This window comes from Python bivittatus, unplaced genomic scaffold (assembly GCF_059951505.1).
Source record: "Python bivittatus isolate LINGU-HERP-01145 unplaced genomic scaffold, Pbiv_v1 ctg000080_np1212, whole genome shotgun sequence".
Lineage (NCBI taxonomy): Eukaryota > Metazoa > Chordata > Lepidosauria > Squamata > Pythonidae > Python > Python bivittatus.
Genome location: NW_028277035.1, coordinates 86,393,519 through 86,416,668, shown reverse-complemented (window position 1 = coordinate 86,416,668; position 23,150 = coordinate 86,393,519). Strand labels below are relative to the sequence as shown.

The window sequence follows — 23,150 nt, the reverse complement described above, 5'->3', positions numbered from 1 at the left end:
AATTATTTAGCAAATTTATATGGCCACCCATCTCACTCAACATGACTCCGGGCAGTGTATGACAAAAAATAAAACAATATCACAACCATTAAAACCCTTAAAACAATAAGCATATGAACCAAAAGCAAGATTGCGGGAGAATAACAGCCATCTAAGCACGATACAACCATCTCGCAGACACAGGGGTCCATTCCCAACTGCGATGATGCCCAAGTGAGGAAATAAAGCACATCGTAACATCAGGGCACAAATACTTGCCTCGTGACATCATATGCAAATACATAAGGAGCGGGTTTTGCATCACAGCATCACAATGCAAATGAAGGAAATGCCCAGAGATTCCATACTGCCCTAAAGTGGGAGGGGTGACCTGTATACAGGCTTGGCAACAACATTTTAAAAATCTAGGAAATACCTTACTTCAGTGTTTCTCAACCTTGGGAACTTTAAGATGTGTGGCCTTCAACTCCCAGAATTCCCCAGCCAGCACGGCTGGCTTGGGAACACATCTTAAAGTTCCCAAGGTTGAGAAACACTGCCTTACTTTATAAACGGGAAAACTCCAACCTGCATCATTATACAACCAGACCGGCTGTTGATGTTGTGGGGGAAATGAGTTGTATGCTCCTGGAAAAAAGACAAGATTCATCATTCCTCACTACAAATTCAAAAAGCGAATCCAATGAGGGGAGAGGCAGACCCACCAGCCATTCTCGCCTTCAAAGGGTGACAAGGGCCCGCAGGACAGTGACGGTGGCCACCACAGCTGGATCGCCCGGATTCAGAAATGGGGGTGGGCATCACGGTGCAGCGAAAACCAATATATGAGCAGCACCCTCCCTCGGGGTCTGCCGAGCTCCTCGCCCAGCTAAATGCAATGCTTCAGAAGATCCTTTAAATGTTCAAAGCTGCAAATTAGGCTGTTCTGTTGCAAGCATCCTCTTTGTTCGAAGAATGCCCCGACGGAGGCAGAGGGATTCTTAGAAAATAAAAAGAACAAGAGGCTGCACAGTTTGCCCAGCCTGATCGAATTGTATCTGGGGGTGGCAGAGAAGGTGGGGAACCTCTGCATGAATGCGTCTTCCAGCTGGAATCCTGGGGAGGGATCCCTCCAAAGCCCTCCCCTTGCCTCTCTGATTGCACAATTTTTTTCCAAAGGAAAACGCATCTGAATATTAGATCCGCTTGGTAAGGCACGCATGAATTTGCATTCAATCATCCTTCCCCTGTGCCGTCATTCCCCCCCACCCCCATAATCTCCATCAGATCTAATGGTGGAAACTGAAAATGAAAGTGGCCACAATCCTTGACCTGACATTCCTTTCTTTCATACTAATGAATAGAATTAGTTGTGGTGATCAGGAGTTTTAAGCTCCTGAGAGTCATTAGTGTTGCACTGTGACCTAGGAATCACCAATTCCCATTAGGGCTGTTGGAGTCCAGTTCCCAGATGTCCACTAGCATGGCCACCAATGTCCATGATACCTGGAACTGTGATTGCAGTACATCCTTGAAGGCAGCACATATATCCAATCTAGAGTGCTGAAGGGTCAGTAGGCCGATTAATTTTTATATCCCTTCTCAGCTCTGAAGTTATCAGGAGGAACTTGGGCAAACTGCTTGTTTGCACCCAGTAAGTTAAAGCATGATTAACTGAACGATGGTGTACCATATTAATCCAGTTGGTTCATACAAGGCACTGAATGACAAGATAACCAGAGAGGTGGTTCTGCATGTCTGCTGGTTAAAATACATTTGCCTAGCAATTGATGGCTTAGTCTATGGCAGTGTTTCTCAACCTTAGCAGTTTTAAGATGCGTGGACTTCAACTCCCAGAATTCCTCAGCCAGCCATGCTGGCTGAGGAATTCTGGGAGTTGAAGTCCACGCATCTTAGGGTTCCCAAGGTTGAGAAACATTGGTCTATTGTATCAAAACCCCAGACATTATCTTGCCCTCAACATACCTTATAGGATGATAAAGGAACACACTATCTCAAGGTAAAGATAGGACTAGCTGAAAACATCTAGATGACCATTAGATGCAAGAAAGAGATACAGAACACTCTTATTCCTTGCTGACGTCTAGTGGGTGTCTGGATTTTTGCAGCCCAGATATGATAGTCCTAATTAATGGCACCATCTCTCTCTCTCAATACATTCTCAAACCTTTCAGAATAAACTAAGGCCCAAACTACAAAGTGTAGGCAGGATAAATTAAGCAATTAAACATTTGTCTCCGTGTGCATTCTAAATACAGATCTTGGCTTTCCCGGCAAACAGAATTTGAGGTTCCCACTCACCCCACTCCTCATCAATATGCAGCATGCATAATAGCAATGAATAACAACTTGGAACCACTTCAGAGCTGAATATCCCTGGATGCTTCCAGACTAACCATTCCTAATGCTACCAGTCAAAGGACACTGGGCAGCCACTCTGCTTTTCTTCCTAGCAAATATTTTTGTGGAATGAAACAAAGGCAGGAAAAGACAGGACAGTGGCAAAGCAGGGAGATCAGGGGATTTCTCCCCCATCCATAAAATTTGGTTAAGTGAGTCACTGTGATTGTCCAAACATACAGCACTTCCAGATAAAAAGAATATTGCGCTTGCATCTTCCCAGACTATTCCAAACCAGCACCTGGCTTTCTAACTCACTTTTTTTATGGCAGTGAACCATGTTTGGTTTAACCAGTTTATTGAATAAAGCACAATTGATCACATTCACACAACTTGCTTGGCCACAAAAATGTCTTACAAACTAAAATGGCTAGGTTTGCACAACATTTAATTTAATTTAATTTAATTTAATTTAATTTAATTTAATTTAATTTAATTTAATTTAATTTAATTTAATTTAGTGTTTTGTTTAGTATTTAGTTCAGTTCAGTTCCGTTCCGTTCCATTCCATTCCATTCCATTCCGTTCCATTGGTTTAGGCAGCACCCTACTCCAAATGACTCACAATGTTACAAAAAAGATAAAAGACAACAACAATTCAAAACAAAACCAACAAACAGATAAGTAAAAGTAGATAAAAAACAAGATGGCAAATCCAGCCAACAAGAGAACTCACAAGGGGCCCAACCCCCCAACCTCAAGACCAGGGAGAACAGCCAGGTCTTTAAGGTTTTCCAGAGCACCACCAGGGTGGGAGCCACCAGGATCTCAGGGGGAACCTCATTCCAGGGGCAGGTGCTATGACAGAGAAGATGCGCTTCCTGGATCCCAGTAGATGACACTGTTTAATGGAAGGCACCTAGATCATGGCAACCCTGTTGCTGCTGTTGTTGATGATGATGATGTACCCAGCTCAGATCCACTATTCCTATAGTCAAGAAATATGATTGAGGAATACAAATCTTTAAGGCTGCATTTACAAATGATAAGTTATTTTATGAAAATGTTTACACTGTAGCAATCTGTGATGCACAGGTGACTTATTGTCTTGTGTGAACATCTCTGATTTAAAATGGTTTATCATAATTCCACCCAATCATTGCCTTTCAATATATAGGACCTATATATAAGGTTCTTATATATTCCAACAGGCTCAGCAGGCACCAGCATGTTACCCACCCTAGTCTGGGCTTGGGAGCTAAGCAGGATTAGACCTGGTTAAGGCTTGGATGGGAGATCACTAAGAAATGCAAAGGGTCTTGATTAAACTAATAGGCTGAAAAATATCTTGGAAGAAACTATGCCAAACAACATCTGTGCTGTTTCCAAGAAAATTTAGTGGACATATCCATCAAATCATCAGGAATCAACTTGAGGGAGACTTGAGTTAATAACATGCCAACAAATTGACAGTTCACCAGATCTGAGACAGGACCTTAACTTTGGTTTAAAAGAACACATTTAGAATATTAAAATGTAAGAAATGTCTTTGCTGTATCAGGGGGAATATTCTTTTTCTCCTAGGGAAGGTGAATGACACCCTCTCTCCAACCGTTCTGGTTGTCCTCTTCTATACTTCTTCCAACTCTATTGTATCTTTTTCCAAATGGGATAATCAGAAATGTCCATGAGATATAGCTCAGACCTCATCCATATATAGGTGAATTGTTTTGCCTCAATGTGCATCATTTTGAACTTATTTAACTTGATCAGTATGTCATTTGGTTGATTATTCTCCAGTTTAAAAAGATCCTTCTGGAATTCTTTACAATAACTTTTAGACTGCAGCACGGTGAATAATTTGGCATCATCTACAAACTTGGCCAGCTCATTGCTTACCCCTAATCAATACAATTTATGTGCCAGTCCCAACAATGAGGGATTCCACTTCCACTAAGAAATTAGCCCATTATTTAACTTAAATCCATTTTAAATCCCAGCTTCTGTCACAGATGCATTACATGGCCTTGGGTATTCCAAGGATGAGACGCTTTGCAAAATACTTTGGTGAAAAAAATGGTCTGAGAGAGAGTCATGAAAATAATGGTGCCATCTGTGAGAATGCTAAGCAGATATATCATTACAAATATTGTTACTTCTGTATGACAAAGACAGCTTTGGCAGCCCCTTATCTTATTTCCCCCCCGGACATTAATTTTTTTTTTCTGTTTTGGTTGAAACTAGACCATAAATAATACCTTTGAAATCTGAGAAAAAAGTGCAACTCAGCAATTCTGGACATCGGTACCTCTCACACAGATACACTCGTTCCTTCTTCAATCTTCCCCCTCCTTTTCTTACTGCAGCTCCTTTGCTCTGCCAGCAATTCCCTGGATCCCCTGAGAGTCTGTGCATCTATTTGCCTCCCCCCACACACAATAAACACTTCCCCAGCATCTCTTGTCAAAGGGGCTGTGGAGACTAAAGCCCATAAAGAGCAAGCAAGAGGAGCTGATGGCTTTTTCCTAATCCAGTGTTACTGGGTTGGGTGATAGAACACGATACTCTCTATTGTGTGTTGCTGCGGTGGTTGCGGCAGCTGCTGTGTGCTCCCCATCCCCAATTTCTTTTCCAAAAGATATGCTCCAGTTCCTGCCTGTCCAGGCACCCTCAACTCTGGTCCATCTGAACCAAAGATCCCAACTTTAGCATCCTCCTCAGCATGGGAGCAGCGTCACAGAAGCCAAGCAAGCAGTTAGCAATCTCGGCTAACATAGCCCTGCTTCGGCTCTCCTCCGCCTTCCTACTTTCCTTTTTAAGGTCCAGTTGCCAGCTGCATCCATCTAAGCCTTTTATGCTTCTCCTGCAGAAGAAACAGCCTGACCTCCCTACAGACTGCAAAGAAGCAACTCTAGCAAAAAGAAATTCAGTCATGGAGCTGAATTTTTTCATCTGCCACTCCAAACATCCTGAGAGGCAGCAGGTCTCTTAGATGACTCAGTGCTGGGAACAGAAGCAAGGCTGGACCATTGCCCTCTAGTTACACCGTGCTTTGGGTGCAAAATGTCTCCTGTCCAGTCCCTCCTGTATTCAGCTTGGGCTGAGAAAAGCTTCTTCAAGAGGCTTCTTTGAAACCCCCCCTCCAGAGAGTTTCAGCTCTTCAGTATAGACTAGCCTTGTAAAAATGTACAATGAAAATGTTCTTCACACCTCCCCTGGACTCTGTCTGAACCTCCCCAAGGGAGGTACACCTCACATTTTGGGAAATCTAGACTGGGAAATCTAGATCTTTGGAAAGAATGATCTACCCTTTCCCTGGCCACCTGCTTTATGAGGATGAAGATACCAAAAAAAAAAAGCTTCAGAAAAAGGGGAGGAAGAGAAAATATATGCCTAAAATGAGGGATGTCAGAAACAGAGAGACCATATTTCCACAGCCTACTTGACAGGTTGGTTAAGGACCTACCAGATCCATTTGAGCCACATCCAAAACCTGTTTATTATTAACATTTTGGTAGCTTAGCATGTTGTGCAAATTCAGCCCATTTAGTTTATGAATTAATGATAGGGCAAACCAAGAGGGATGGGTGAATGCAATGCCGACAAAGAAGAGCAAGGTTCACATTATCTGGTAAACTAGCATAAAATTGGGGTGGTTCAGTATGATTTGGGAACCCAGCCACTGTCTTAGCATGTAGTCAGAATTATGCATCATATTAAGCCATAATATGGTTTATTCAGAGGGAGTTATGTCTACACAGCAATTGTACTTCAAAAACCTAATTTTAGCATGAACCCAGCTAGAGGATGACTTTATCCATTGTTTGCTTCAGCAATGTGGTTCTTTAACAGAAAGGTCATTGTCTTTCTCTAGTCTAACCAAACTCTGATCTAAAGAGGGATGGCCTGCTCTGTCTGGGCTTCAGTGTGTTCGCAAACTGCAGAACAGAGCAAAGATTTGCTCTAGATTTCCACAGAGCAAAGGAGTTCTAGATCTCAGGAAAGTTATTCAGTCCATCCTTGAGTGCTATGAAGGCAAGGGGAGGAAAATGTTCTTAGGGCAACATAGGGGACCAGCACAACCCTGAGAAGTCTCCATAGCAATCCCAAGTGTGCAGAGGCTTCTGTCCCAAGCGTTGAGCCCATATCATGCTGGTTTCCTGAGAGCCCTTTCTTCTTTTCAATAGCTGTTTCAGCCTGCTTGAAGAAGTGGTAGCACCTAGCTGACCTTGGCTGATCTTAGAACCTAACCAGGGTTGGGCTTGGTTAGCACTTGGATTACTTTTGAGCACCTGAGAATTCCAGGGTTATACTGGGAAGTCAAGAAACATTCCAGAAGAAGGCAACAGCGATTCACTTGGGTTAATGTTGCCAACAACTCTGCAAGGATGTGGTCACCAGAAATTGAGCCCAGTTCTAGGGCATCTTTACCTTTACTTTAATCTGGCCTAATCTGAAATAAAACTATCCCACTTCCTGATTCCACTCTAGACTGAAGCAAGATGCTATTTAAGCCAACCAGAGAGCCAATGCCACATGCTGGTTCTGTTGGGCACCTGCCAATGCCCATTCTTAATACAGGAAATTTCCAGAGCCCTCCCCTCTTTTCTGCTGCTACTTTACTCAGCCCCCTCCACTTGCCAGGCCTGCTCCAGTGTGGGAAACAGTCAAGGACAGGGACCAGGGAGACTAGGGTTCAAGCCTCCCCTTAACTATGGAGCACCTTGAATCCATCTCAAAGGCTTAAAATGGGGGGGGGGGTCTTTTCCTTTTATGTTTCAGTAATACATTAATTAATTAATTAAATTTGTATGCCGCCCATCTCCCCCAACATACAATATATCAATAAATCATTTGATCAAAGAAGAATGGAATGGTAAAAATGGATAGAGAAAGAGAAGAAAAGTAATGCAAATTGGAGTACATCAAAATGTATCTGTAATATGAAGGAAAGATACAATGATTTCAATCATCTGTACTCAATATTTCTGTTCAGAAAAAAATTGTACGGATGAAGGTAATCTGCTAGGGACCACTTTGCTGAGAGAACAAAAAACAGAAAACAAAGTTGAGTACATCAGCCTTTCACTGAGACTTCCTCCAAGCTTCTCTGCTCTTGTGATCATTTCTCAGCTGCTTTTTTTTTGTTTTTGTTTTGCCCACACTTTTAAATATCAGCATTTGATCTTGGGAAGATAAAATGAGGGGGGATCTCCCAATACAACGATATGAGCCTCTTAGAAGAAAAGAGGATATAACTAGAAGGAAGGAAGGAAGAAGATGCCAAGGGCAGGAGAACAAATGAACGGCAAGTGGTTGGAAGCATGAGAACATTTTGCCTAGTCTAGCAGTGTAAATAGCAACTGTGGTTTTGGCAGGGCCCTCCCTTCACTACACACAGAGCACGCTCACTATCACTAGTCTGCATTGTCATCCATACACAAGTCTTGGTATTAGAAATGTGCCTTACAAGCAAATACGCACATCCAGTCCTTCCTCTTGTCTTCCTCTGCTTGCTTACAGATGGATATATTGACCAGATCATCGAAAATTAACAGTCATCTTGTCTCTTTTTGCTCCCATCCAGTGCTGCAGGGAGATAGCTTGGCCTTTCATATTAAATTTAAAGTGCTGCAGGGATATTTGGCCAAAAACAAGAAAACAAACAAAAAAATGGATCACAAAATTGATGGAGGTCATACATTATGCTAAGTCATTATGTGGAGCTGTTGTGGAAGCCCAACCACTGCAATTTATAAAGCATGGCTCTGTGTGAACCTTCCAATTGTGGTTTATTCAACAAGCCATGGCCCGCTGACTGCATAAAGCCATCAAGTAGCTTCAGAATGCCTTTGGACTGGAGGCAGTCGCAGTCAGTCCGGAGCACCCCAAGGTGGTATAAGCACCAGCAAATGGTATAAGTTTCCCAAAGCAGACTTAGAGAAAGGACAGGTTGCAGAGAGTCCCAGAAAAGGCAGCTAAGCTTTTGTTAGGATATGGAGAACATGCTGAAGATTGGGATTGTCCCAGACCATCATTTATTTCAGAGACTAATATCTCACCTTTCAGGACCAACCTTTTCCATTTGGCTTGTTATCAAAATACTATACAGATAATGAAAATGAATGCTATAAACACTATCCATACAACAAGAACAATAATATTGGCATTTAATTCCTTTTCAGCAGTTAAAACAAAGACATGAGTACATATTAAAGAATGTATTAATAAAATTATAATTTGAATTTTACCCCAAACTCTAAACTCACTTGAGCAGCTTATAATAACTAAACATAACATCAACAAATGAAGAATAATAAAACCATAACCCTGAAAGCAGCGTAATACAAGAATAAACATGATTCACAGTAAAACATAGATTTGAACAATACAGAAGCATGAATTATTTAAACTATGATGTTCAGATTTTAAGTTAACTTGTTTTTTACCAGAATACTGATGTGCACCAGTGAGAGCTTGCCCCAAACAGCACAGATCCCAGTGTTATGGGTGCCTCTGAGCCATAAAATTTGTGAATGTTTTCAGAACATGCTCACCACCCCTTCCAACAAAATCCATTCTTGGTTTTACTCCCAAGATTCGTTCTGAGTTGCATTAATTAGGAGAGGGGGAAGATGCTTTCAACTGCGGTTTTCTTAGGAATCACCATTTTTATTGAGCTAAACCAAATCATTTTATTGAAGCAAATCATCTCCAGTAATGGGCTACTGATGACTCTTTTAGAGTCCTGTGACTCCCCTCTAATTTTGATTGTTGAAAACTAACAATACAGTTTCCTTCCATTCTGAGATGGAAAACAGATGATAAGTTTGTCCAGGTCCTAAAATAAGCAATTCACAGATTAAGAAAACACACACCCAAGGAAAAAAACCTGATCATAACAGTGGTCCTACTTCTGTTGCAGCCCTTAATCTCCCTGTAAATGTTACAGGTGGGCCAGGGCCTGCAGGAGATCCAAGGGTAGGGGCTGCCTATCAGCCCCATGATTTTCCAGAGAATGCTGGGGACCATCCAGTGACATCACTGGAAGGGTGGGGCTGAAATTTTCCGCTCATTTTTTTTCTGCTTGGGGAAGTTAAGGATGGAGGTGGGTGGCAATAGGAGTAAGAGGCTTCTGAGAAGCTACTCCTGTCTCCAACTTAACTCCCTCCCCAATCCTGGCAAATAGCCCCAATTTATAGTCTTTAGGAATGATTTCAGGCCATCTGGAGGGATTTGGGGAAGTTTTACAAGTGGGGATGAGAGTGGTTTGCCCCCGCTCACAAAACCTCATCCTCTCATCTCTACCCTTAAAAAAGCCAAAAATAAACCAAACTGAAACAATGTTGGGTTGATGGGCAGGGGGAGAAAACAGGAAGGATTAAAGATGGAAATGAAAGTCTCCCAAAAGTCTCCCAGTCAGTTCTCATCCTTAACTAGGTAGGTAGGTGGGAATGCATGAATGAACACATGAACGCATGAATGAATGAACACATGTCCCACACACAAATATCACATCAGTATTTATTCATATATATTTTACAAGCTACTTTTAGGGCATAAATTTGACAAACTGTCCCATGCAAAATATAGCAGTACAATATACTGTATAACCAAAACCACTGACACAAACATAAATGCTATTTTAAAAAAACAAAAGCAGCAATACAGATAACAGCTCTTAAACATTTCAAGCAGCTCCTTTATTTTAGGCTTAATGTTTTTTTAAATTTGATGCCAAAATAAATTAGGTTTTCATTTGTATAGCTGAATGCAGAGACAGCTTGGAGGTCTCTGGCACCATTTCACATGTCCATCATCAACCAGATTGACTAAGAGGCAAGCCTATGAACTGGATCTTCTGATATGGGAGCAGGAATAACCTGAATGCTCTCCAATAAGGCTTACGGAGGATGATGTGATGAAGATAAAGAACAGATTTGATAGAGTGCCTGAAGAACTTGGGACTGAAATTCATGACATCGTTAAAGACAAAACAAACATATTTCTGAAAGCCAAAGAAAGTGAAATGGCTGTCTGCTGCTATGCTGAACATACCTGAAAGAAGGCAGAAACTAAAAGGCAACAGAGACTGAGGAATATTTGCTCAACTAAATTCTGAGTTCCAGCCAAAAGCAAGAAGAGACAGGGAATTAGATTTAAATGAGCAGTGCAAAGAAATTGAGGATGACAGTTGAATAGGAAGGATAAGATATGTAAGAAGTGTACTGAAATCAATGGAATCTTTTTCTGTAAATTTGGATGCCAGAAAAGACAGAGGAATCAAAGTTCAACCAGAGAAAGAAGACATGAATAAGAGATGACACAAATATACAGAAGAACTTTACCAAGAAGACCGCTAAATTGATGATATTAATGAAAGCTTGGACGCTGAACTAGAACCAGACATTCTGGAAAGTAAAGTTAAATGGGGCTTGGAATCTATTGCTGACAATAAAACTGCAGGAGTTGATGGAACATCAGCAGAACTGTTGAAGGTGTTGTAGGTGCAATTTGTAGGCAGGCATAGAAAACACAACAGTGGCCTCCAAAAGGCTAGGGCTAAAAAATGCTCATGCTCCTGAACCACTGTACTCATCTCACATGTCCGCATGATGATGCTCAAGATTTTGCAGTCCAGAGCTCAACAATACATAGAATACGATTTGCCAGTTCTACAAGCTAGACTCAGAAGAGGCAAGGGCTCCTGAGATCACACTGCTAAGGCAAGAAGGGGGCAAATGACAAAACATGCATGGCAACACCGCATTGCAAACTCTCCTCTTCTCCATGTGCCTCATGACATTGCACACATAGGCATAAGGATCAGAGGCTTGAGTTGTAACATCACAACGCACATTTCAGCGTTCTGACAAAAGCTCTCGATTCTCTGGACACCTCTGGGGAAAACAATGATCCCACTCTGATGGCTATAAGCAAGAAAGGCTGTGCAAAAGCAAGTCTGTTGCTCCAAATTAAAACGCTAAGATTATGTCAGCAGACAATGCCAAGCCACAGTAAATGGGCAGAAAAGAAGTTGAAGTAGTAACTCCTCCTAAGCTCAAACATTCACAGGGATGGCAACTGTAGCCATGAAGAATTCTACTACTTGGGAGAAAGACTTATTAATTAAATTTCTATCTGCCACAATTGACCGGCCTCTTGGCGGTGTATTACAAGTAAGAGCATACACAACAGCAGCAATGACATTTTAAAACATCCACAATGTAAATTAAAAACCCCTGAAAACATGAAAACAGTCATAATAATCAAGCTATCAATAATCATTCGATCAAGGGTATCCTAGCTCTCTCCATTTTTTAGTAATTTTTGGAAAACTAATAACATGGGGGCAAGGAATTCCATTACATAGGTACCACCACTGAAAAGAAATACCTACTTGCCTCTGCCCCATACTTTACAAAAGTGGGGGATTACCAGTAGTTTCTCTTAGAGCACGTATGTTGGGCATGTCAATCAATCAATCAATCAATTTTATTTTGGTCATAGACCAGCTGTTGGGCATGTCAATTCCAGCTGAAGAAGAGGGTCCTGCATGTATCTCAGTACCAAGCCATCTATGGTCTTATAGGTAACCACCAGCTTTTTGAATTGCCCCAGAAGTTAATCAGAAGCCAACACAAGGCCTGAAATACAACCGTAATGTGCTCAGAGTGGCAAGTAGCAGCCAGTTACAAGGCCACTGCATTCTGGGCCAATTGAAGCTCCTGAGAGTCTCAGAAGCAGCCACAGGTAGAATGCACTGCAGTCATCAATCAATCAATTAATCCGTTTATTGATTTGACCACTGGTCATAATAAATAAGATAAACCCTACATAAAAGTGGCCAAACATGAATCAAATACCTTAAATTGTGCAAAAATCAGTAAGAACATGAAAACATTGTTATTACAGCAGATAAAATAGTAGAAAAGCATTAGGAACTTTTAATAAAATCAACTCTCTATTTAGCAGCAGCCTGTGCAAAGCTTGCTAGCCTCCATAGTGGGGTCTCCTTGTCTGAACTCATTCAATATTCAATTTTATGTGAATCAGGCCAAAATTATTTTCCTATCAAGAGAGGTTCCAAAAATGTTCCACATGCTGAAGCAGAAATAGGACAGTCCAATAAATAACGTGTAAAATCTTCTATATTTCCTTGGAACCTAGGCAGATGCACATATTATATGGGATATTAAGAAATCCCATATAATATGTCCCTCTCTAGTACCTGATGCCATTTGCTGGAACCGTAGTCTCGTGAGTGGCTCTGGGAGGGATGGCACTGTAACACACCTCAGATCATGTTCACATTCAATGTTGGTTTTATTAAGTGCATATCAAGGGGCAATTTTATTTTGTGATAGTTTAAACAAATTTCTTTGGGCAAAGGCAGCCAACACCCTGTTTTTAAATAGTACGATATTGTTTGAATTATTTGAATTTGAAAAGAATTCTGGAGAAAAACCAAAGGTATGCATATGATTGGATAAAGATGTAAACTAACTGGTACAAGAAGGAGCAGAGAAATTCATTTGCTCCAGGAGGCATTGCTTGACAAGTCAGGGATCAGGTAGTGAGAGGACTCTAACCCAATAGTTAAATGCCCTAACAATTATTTTAGCTTTGGTTGGGTATGTACTGGCTTCTGCATAGAGAAAGGGAATAGGAGTACCATTGGGTACACCTAAAATAGTTCTGAGGAGCTTATTTTGAAAGAATTCCATATCATAAGGGGTAGAGATTCCCCATAACTCTACTACATATGAAAAGTAAAGGACAAACTTGATTTTTAGGAAGGTTAAGATCGAGGGAATTTGTTGGCCACCACTTGTATGCCAGAACTTTATTGTTCCTGCCAAAGTTTTCTCAGTTTTTATTTTTTGGGGTGTGATAATGAGAACACCAACTACCTGGAGCAGTAAAAAGGATGCCCAAGTATATGTAAGAGAGAATTTTCTCTATATTACGTTCCCCAATTCTCCAATTGTGCCTTGTTCTTTTTTTCTCCAAATACCACCACCTTTGTTTTTTCAGCATTCATGATTAGACTAATTTGAAGAGCGATAACTGTCCAATGCTCTTAACTGTCTGTACAAGCCCATCTGAGAATGGGACATGAGCTATAATTTATCTGCATACAGACAAGTTCCTATTTCCCACCTTTATTGGAAAAAAAAAAGTCTCCACTCAGGGCTGGTACAATATTTATGCACTGCAGCAGTCTAGTTGAGTAGGGCTGAGGGCATGAGTCACTGTGACAGATAAATATTAAAGTGCACTGATGAAGGTATGTATTATCAAGGCCACGGTCCTCCCAGTGACCACACAGCACTGTGAAAGCTGAACCATCAGAAAGGTTGAAGGGAAAATGATGCCTTTATGTAGTGAAGCTAGAGAAACTTGTTGAGAATATCAACTGCAAGAAGAAAAAAATAATTCAGTACTACATGAAACATAGCCAAACTGGAAGGGCTGTAAAGAAGTTAAAGCTTAAACCTTTGGACACATAATGTGAAGGCAAGAGTCATTGGAGAATACCCTGATGCTTGTAAAAGCAAGGGTAATTAAAAAAAGAATTAAAAAGGCTGAGAACAAGGAGGCTAGATGTTACTAACGATGGCACAAGCATGACTTTACAGGAACTCAAAGAACCAGTTACTGACCTGGTGAAATGAAGTCCATCACATGATGAAGTATTAGAAGGAACTGAATAACCAAACAACCATCCCCCTGCCTCATACCCAACATTTCAAAGGGCCCAGTTTTGGTCTTCCATCTTGTTTCCCTTTCCACAAAATAAATCCATTGCAGATGAAATGAGAAGAGCTGTACAGTATCTAGGTAACACTAGGGACTTTTCATCCAGAGACAGCCCAATCTGTAGGCATGCACAAGGGAGACACAATGACAACACGCGTGTGATGACATCATGCCACAATGTACATACTAACATCAGACATTATGATGCAAGTACATAATCACGGCATTTGCATGATGACATTGTTACATGTGTGTTGTCATTTTGGCATCACCACAGCTTATTACAGATGCCACTATCCCAATCAATCCTCAAGCATTTAGGACTATGGGTCAGAACCAGTATTTTCAATGGGACTCTGAAATATGTCAGCAAATTCCAAAACTAGTACAGAATTGGTGTCATGTGTCATAATCACCTATCTCCCACTGATCAGGTGGGCATGTTCTATACCAGTTAAGATTTCCAGCCCATTTTCAGAGACAATCCTAGATAGAACATATTGTCTAAGCTGGATATAACCAGTGTATTAAAATATGTTTCTGCCCAGTTTCCTTTTGGAGAGCACACATAGAGGAAGGCTAGAGGTCCCTAACCACCTTTTCCAGAAGCCCTCTGGTTTCATTAGACTAGGTTTCTACCCAGTTTCCTTTTGGAGAACTTAGCCCCATGATTTAAACATAACAACAACTAACTAGTGTCATGACAGTAAGACGTTACACTACATAGCCTATTTCAACCCGATGCCCCTCATATGTATTGGAATAAGTCAGACTTCCTAGCCAGCTGCTGACCATGCTGGCTGAGAATTCTAGGAGCTGTTTTCCAACACACCTGGGAGGACTGTGTTGGAGAAGGCTACACCATGGTTACATTGTGATAGATTATGTTTTAGTTCCTCCAACCAATAAGTAGGAGACATGTAAGACTTAATCTTAACTGGTCCAAGTCTCCAAGTTAGTCCTTAGTACTAGAAGTTGAAAGATGCAATACAACAGCAAAGGAAAACACCACCAAAGTTTTTGAACTATATTTCCATCATTACCAAATAATGCCAACAGCCATTTCCAGACCAAAGAGCACACTTCCAGGCAAGCTGGACCTTCAGTGTTCAAGCAGTAGCTTTTCAACTATCTAGACACAAATGGAATTGTTCTGCCTGCCTTTTTTGTTAGCGCAACCATATCAAAGGATGAGAAGTTGTATGTACATATGCCCGTAGTCTAATCTCTAGTTTTCTTTCTCATTCTCTTGTGGCTTCCTCTGTCATAATCTATTGCATCTATCTGCTTGTCCTCTCTAAAGCCTCACAATTAAAGATGACAAGTACCATCTGCAGAGGAAGAGAAGGTATGCAGAAGGGAGGGGGACATGTAAAAAATGTAGTCTCTTCCAAAGCGTGAGTTTTCCATCTACTCATCCTGGGAGGACTCCAGGTTTTTGGAATGAGCTCTGGACATTCTTCCCTACCTGTGGATTTCCCTACTGCTTTCCTTCTGGAAGCAATTAAGACGACTGATTAAGTCAGACCCACGGTCTGGTGAAGGAAAATCTCCAGTTCAGGCTGACCGGTGTGTTGAAGAGGGCAGATGGTTCTTGTTTTTGTTTTTTACATTTGGAATCCAGGAGTTTCTTTCCTCTTAATTAGATTCTACTTCCTTTGGGGGGTGGGAGAGACCGTGTTGTCTGAAGCTAGAGTTTCCTAGGAAGCTCTAATTAGAGCCTTCCATGATTTGTGAGCCACTAATTAGATATCAAAGATTTAAAGTGTTTTCAAACAGAGGCATTGTCTTGGTTTGAAGTTGCATTTATGCCTGGAATTCCTTTCCCCAGCAATAATGTGAAATGACCTTAAGCCTAGCACACTCTAAGAATACTTCAATGAGCAATTTAGGATAGGATTCTTCAGGTTGGATCCTTGTTACATAGCTATATAAGCAATGTTTTTCTGAATTGATGATCTGTAAGTGTAAGTAAAAACATTTTAGCAATGTCTGCTTAAATGCTTTGGGTGAAAATACTGAATATGGACGTCTAAAAAGTTTGTATTCTCCATAAGATCATATATGTGTATGCATGTGTGTGTGTGTGTGTGATCTTAAGTTTGTTTTTTGAGGGTTTAGTTTGCTTTTGCTCCCTTTCTCTCTTTCTCTTTTGTTCCTTTTTAAATTTGCTTCAAGGACTCTTTTTTTTTTCTTGTCTAGCCTTGTGAATCCCACAAGGCAGAGAACTTGTGTCCTACTTTAACTTGAAGCATAGCCTGTGATGCTTCTGCTATTTACACCACTTGCACAGGCACCTGGGGGGACCAAGGGATGATTTAACACCCCATTTTCGTTTTGTGAATGAAAAGCATCATTCTAGATTCTGCACAGCTACAAAAGCCTAGCTCAGAACAACAACAGCAGACACTCCTGATGAAGAACTAGTCTTCTTAGCTGGTCACTTTTCGAGGAAAGCAAGCAGAGGCAGGGTAAGATTCCCACTTCTCTAAAATTTAGAATCTAAATTGTTTTGCTTTCCTAAATTAATTCTGTATTAACACCCCTAGGTAACTCAAAGGGGCAGAAAATCAGATTTTCTTTTTCAGAACAGATACTCATTCCTGCTTTAAATGGAGAAACTATTTCATCTGTCTTTCCTGCATTTTTATCTGTACCTTTAACTTTGAGGGTATCAGAAATGAGTGTTGGATGCAGAATATGAAAAGGGAGATAATTTTGCTTCCATTGCCCTCCTCAGTGAAGTATCATCCCAGTCTTAATTTAACAGTTCCCAAACTTTTGCTGTGTGCTACCATCTTGATTGGCAACTGAGTCTATTCAGGCCATATCTTTCTTTATGTATATGATACTAAGGCTAAACAGATCTCAACCAATGAATGTTCATAATGTTATATAATTATATGATTATGATTAACTTGCAAATCTTTTAAATCAGTAACTTTATCTGACCAAGACAAAGTTTTATGAAACAGTAAGGGAGATAATATTGCAAATTATTTGGGAGAGTTATCTCCTAGAATCATGGGTTCAGAATGATACGTTCCTGCTTAAAAAAAAGTGTCCATATTATTTAGCCAAGAAAAGCTGCTATCTTCAGTAAATATTTGAAAATGTCACCTCTTTGGCAACTATTTTATCAACCCTCTTTAGTTCAATACTCTATTAATTAATTACACACTCAATAGATTAAAAAGAGCCTTTATACCTTCTGGTGTGTCATCCTTATATGCTTTTAGTGGTTCTCCAATCTCTTTCTTTACCATGTTCCAATGTTTTTGCCCCTCTACATCCTTGGCAGCTGAACTGAATAGTTTTCATTATGATGTTTTACTCTGGTCTCCCAATTACAGTGAATGGAGAAAATACTGCTAGTTTGTGGAAAGAATATCTTGGAAAAATCTGGCAAAAATTCACAAAGCCATCATATGCTATCTAACGTGTCAGGAGCAACTTTGAGTAGAATTCCTAATCTGGAAACCTTCCATGTTCATTTCTAGCTATATCTTCTTCCTGCTCACTAGGGCAATGAGAACAGGATTGCCAGGTAAGAAGTACCAATCCAGACTATCCTTTTAGGGTTACAAAACCCTCAGATCATCCTAAGACTTTTATCAAATAAGAAATCTGCAGTATGAAATTTCTGCCACATGGAGTAATGAATTTGAAATCCAGAGTGGGGTATAGATAGAAAAGGATATTGTGTTTTACTAGCTCTCTGCAACCTGGGTGTCCTCCAGATATAAGGACCTCAACTCCTAGGATTCTTAACAATGGCCATGCTGACTATGGAATTCTGGAAATTGAAGTTCACACATCTGGAAGGCATCAAGTTTAAGGAAGGCTGTGCTAGAATCTCAGAGCTTCCCTCTCTTTGTGGAAGCAATTCAATTCTTTGATCAATACCTTCAGATATCAAGCTTCCATTGAATTATATCTGGGACAGAAGGAAAAGATTGCTTGTTCACATCAGTGCAGTCCAATCATAGCTAAGTATAGCTATGTAAGTTCCTCAAGAGCTCAAGCAGTATCATCTGAGTAGTTTTGCCAGCAGTGAGGAACCTGTTCCCCTCAAAATTTTGCTGAATTACAATTTTTAGGAATTCCAACCACAATAGCCAGCAGTTAAGAAATTCTGGGAATTGCAAGTCAGTAACATCCAGAGAACTATAGCTTCCCTCTCTCTGTAATACACCTTTTTGCTTCTCTGGCTTTACATCACATCTGCCAGCAGGTTTTTCCTAGCATATAGCAGTCTTTCTCAACCTGATGCTCTTCAAATGTGGTAGACTTCAACTCCCAGAATCTTAGCTAGCATTTGGAAGGCATCAAATCAGAGAAAATTAGCTTGGAAGAACTGCAGTACAAAAAAACGCATTAATCCCTGCTTCTTTCTGTCACTTAAAAATAGCCCATCATGAAGAGAAGTCCTGGTCATCATGGCCCCTTTCCCAGATTTAATGAAGCTTCACTCAGACCCCAGCAAGCCTTTTCTATTGATCCATTAGTTTTTAGATAGTCTACTTTCTGCTGATCAGACATTAACTCACCACATCATGCCTCTGTGCTGAGCTTGGCAGCTTGGCTCATTTGAGATTCAGGCCTTTCTTCCTTAAGCTGGTCCAGTGGTTCAATTTCAGCCCATTGCAAAGACTTGAAATGCCTTTATAATGAGGGGGTAAGCTTTCCACCTTCATTTTATGGGAGAGATATCTTGTTAGTTCCTGTTTTCATTATGTATCTGCTAAAATCTCCCACAGTTTCAGACAGCAGTTTTATTTCAACACTGCATGGACCTTTATACCAGTCTGTCCTACCTGCTTTAAAGTTGAAAATCTTTTTGTTATTATTCTACCTCCCATAGTCTTCCTGGGCATTCACATTCCTCAGTAGTTGGGTTAGTTTGGCAACAGAATTATTCCATTACCTGGATTTGGACAGTAAGTTGAACCATAAAGAAATGTACTGGACTTGCATAACATAATGTGCCACAGACAACTGACCAAGGTTAAAATTAACTGAGTTTAGCATGTTGTATAAATGAAGCTGCTAGGTCTTTAAGTAATTTGGTTAAGCATGTGTCATCCTTTCCTCCTTTGGGCCTTCAGCACCATGGACAGAGGCCCAGGAGCCATAAGGAAGTTTGACCAGTCTATCAGATTCTGTATCTGACTCCCTGTGTCAAGGAATTGGCCTTTTAACCCTTTTTAAATCAGGTTTTTAATCTGGCTGAAACCAAAGGAGATGGGGTTGTAGTTTTTATTTATGTAAAAGTCTGAACTGCATAAGTAAATACAATGTATTTACTATACAAGCTGAAAACTGTTCCTGGTAATTTATCTGCAGAAAGATTTGGACACATCTGGGCTTCCTCTGTCACCAAATCAATCCTAGATGGAATTACACCAACATTACAAAAAAATACGTTGTTGGGGTCACACATGAACAATTCATGTGGTAGTTGCATACAAACACACACATGCCTCTGTGACTCCTAAAATTGTCACAAACATTACACAAACTAAACAAAACAATTCTATTCCAACAGGCTAAGGAAATCTGGAGCTGTCACTCATTTGATTTTACAGGACAGGAATTTTATAGGCATGGTTCTCTTCCAGATGTTTTGAACCTCAGTTCCCCAAATCCCTTGCCATTGGCCATGTTGGGTGGGCTGATGGGAAATGAAGTGCAACTTATCTAGAGAGAACTAAGTTGTCTACCACTGGCCTACAGAATCTCATTCACAGTTTATGGTGATCTTAAGGGACCTCCTCAAATCTTCCATATTTGGTGGAGAGACACTATACAAGAGTTTGTGATGCCTATTCTATCACCAAGCTTCCTACTTTGGGGATGTAATGCATGTGCCTTCTCTTCTGTCCCCAGTACAACCAAATAGTTATTCATTGAGGGTCTTCCACCTTTAAGAAATTATTACATCATGTTATTTTGGCTGTCCAGATCAATTCTTCTTCTTTTCTATGCCTTTAGCTCTCACTTCTAAGCAGGGAAGTCCTCCCACTCGTTCTATTTTGCCTCTGCTTTCCCCTTTCCTATTTCAGTTTCTGCCGTGACTGGGCGGGGGGGGGGATGGGTTTGTGGAGAGGTCCTTTTTTTGCAAGGGGCGGAATGGTCCTCCGCTACCTTACCTGCCAGCAGCTGCATCCAAGCACAGATCTTGTAGACCGTGGCCGTGTTGCAGAAGAAGAAGAGGGCAAAGCAAGTGATGCAGCCCAAGATCAGCACCATGGAGAGCAGCACGAAGAAGGAGGCGGCCTTGAAGGCGCCCGAGGGGATGCTGCGGAAGTCGGCGAAGGAGCCGTGGCAGGTGAGTTCCCGGTTGTTGCCTTCGTTGCCCACACAGTAGTGGAAGAGGCCGAAATAGCCCGGCTTGGGCGTGCTGACGCTGTCGCCGATCCAGTAGGGCTGGATGAAGACGACCACGTTGATGATGGCGAAGCAGATGGTGAAGATGGCCCAGAGCACGCCGATGGCCCGCGAGTTCCGCATGTAGTTGTCATGGTACAGCTTGGAGGCCTCCTGCGACGGCAGCATCCTGTCGGGCGGCTCCGAGCGCGGGGCCCCGGCAGCGCAGACGCGGAGAGGGGCGCACCGGCGGCGCGGGCGGCGGCGGGCGCCCCAGCGCTTCTTCCCTGCCGAAGGACGGCTAGTCTCGGGAGCCCCGCGGCACCGGCCAAGGGAGGACCCAAGGGGGGGCTGCGAGGGGCCAGGCCATGGGCCCCCGGCCTGTGCAGGCGGCGGGCAGGGAGCCCTAGACGCGCTCGCTCGCTCCCTGCAGCTTCAGCCGCGACTCCATCTTGGCTGCTGCCGCCGCCGCCGCCGCCGCCGCCGCTGCCGCTGCTCCCGCTGCCTCTGCTCCGGCTCGCCCGCCCGCCGGCTTCTTCGCTCGCCTGGCCGAAGCTCGCGCTCGCGGCGGAGGGCGCGAGCGCGTGCGGCCGCCGGGCCCGGGAGGAGGAAGTCTGGAGCGGGAGGAAAAGAAGGTGGGGAAGGAAGCGAGCGCGGGGCAGCTTCCCAAAGGGAGGGGGCGGAGAAGTAGCGCCACGCACATGCGCCCAGCACGCAGGTCAAGGGAGCCGGAGGCCACCGGCCGGCTTCTGTTGCCCCGGGGCGGCGGCGGCGCAGGGGCAGCCAGGGCGGGGGAGCCCGCCGGGGCCCCCCTTGCCGCTGACTCCTTGCGCGCTCCTTCGACAAGCCTGGACGGCGATCATAGCTGGTTTACGAAAACGCGGACGGCCGCGAGGGGGCAGCAAAGCATCTGTTTCTTTTTGCGGCCACTTCGAGGGTTTGCGGCCGGACGGGCAAACCCGACGCGCCGGGCCCCGAAAGAAGCCGCCGCGGAGAGCGGCGCAGAAGGAAGGCGGAAGCCAGGCGGGGCGGGAGGGAGGGAAGGAAGGAAGACAGACCCGCGGCAGCCGCTGCTACCGCCTCCATCTGCGCAGCAATTCCGAGGCAGCCTTTCCCCAGCGCCAGGCGCTGGAAGCGGAATCCTCGGGGTATCCCGCTGGTCGGTCTTTTCCCCTTCTCCCTTCCTTCCGGCTTCTGAAGGAACGAGGGGAGATCCTTCGCCCCTCTGGTGCCCCTTCTCCAAGCTGACGCTGATGGACGTTATGACCGAAATCTGTTGGGCTATAACCCGATCCCAGCCTGATGGGAACTGTAGTCCAGCCACCTCTGGAGGGCGTCAGATGGGGATTCTTTTAAGGACCCATCACCCCAATGTGACAGAAGAGAAGCTTCAGCTCCAGAAGTTGGACTCCGTCCTGGAAGATGCAAAACCAAATCAAGACGAGCATACGCAGAGTGCTTCCCTTTCTCCTTCACTTCTCAGAAGTCAACTTCTGCCTTCCGAAATAATTTTTCAGCTCAGCTTTCAAGGGAAAATACCTTTCCCAGAGTGTTTGCACTTATTAAAATTGAATATAATGCTGCATCAGTGGGGGAAGGGGGAAATACAGGCCCTTCCCTCAGTCTGACAAATTGAGTAACAAGGTAGAAAGGTTAAATGAAATGGTTTTAATAAGAAAATGGTTTTTAAAACCAACTAAAGTCCTCCAAATCATCTTAAGTAAACCAAAAGCCTAAGAAGAAAAAACAGGAGTCATCTACAACATATGGTGTAAGGACTGTAACAAGCACTCTGTAGGATAGACAGGCAGAAGGCTTGCAGAGCGCATCCATGAACACCAACTAGCAGTCAGAAGACACAATGAAAACTCCCTGGTCTCACCACATATGGACAGACTCAACCATACTTTCAACTGGGAAACTCTGAGCATCCTAGACCAAGCTAAATCCAAAAATGCTAGGGAATTCCTGGAAGCTTGGCATTCAAAAGAATCAGCCATCAATATACACATAGCGATAAACCACATTTACACACCATTCAAAAGAGACAATAAAAAAAGCTATGAAGGAAACAAATAGACCAGAACACATCCTCTCCAGCAGCCAACACCAAACAATCAAGCAGAAAACAATACCCTTATCAAGGAACTACCAAGGAGAAAAGCACACCTCCACCAACATTAGCAGGGCAAGCTACTGTATATAAACAGGGAGCAAACCCCACACTCACTAGACTGATGATGTTACCTAGTTGGGTAATGTCTCCAAGCAAACAACCAAGCTCAGAAAGCACCAAGGATTCCACAGAAATGGTTTTAAAAAGTAGAGGGAAAGGGAAAAATCAGCTGACAAAGCCAGAATCAAGAGGTGAATTGTTTGGAGATATTTATACATTTATTACATTTTTACCACAGTTTTCCTCCAAGAGGCTTAGTACAGTTGAAAAGTATTTTGCCACTTTATCCTCATAGTAAATCTAACATAAATTGTTGGTTTGAATGCTGTAGGTAACTTCTGAAAGGTTTAATATAGCAGAATGCAACTGCCCTGATCAGTCTGAGAAAAAGATCAGAAAGATGAGCTAAATCCAAGAGCATCATCAGTGATGAAGCAGAAGAAAATTCAGACCTGCAGGAAACTGAATGGTGAAGGCCAGAGGTTCCTGAAGCTGGAATGTA

The 23,150-nt window shown here is 42.5% G+C and overlaps 1 protein-coding gene across 1 annotated transcript in view; it reads right to left on the bottom strand.

Moving 5' to 3' along the window:
• The window catches only part of LHFPL4 (LHFPL tetraspan subfamily member 4), a 52,803-nt gene extending 31,720 nt beyond the window's left edge, over window positions 1–21,083 (bottom strand). Inside the window, exon 1 of the mRNA XM_088134697.1 lies at window positions 20,256–21,083. Within this exon, the coding sequence (XP_087990823.1) occupies window positions 20,256–20,661 (406 nt within the window). The 5' untranslated portion in view covers window positions 20,662–21,083. The remainder of the gene's footprint in view (window positions 1–20,255) is intronic.
• Between the last annotated feature and the right edge of the window lie 2,067 nt (window positions 21,084–23,150).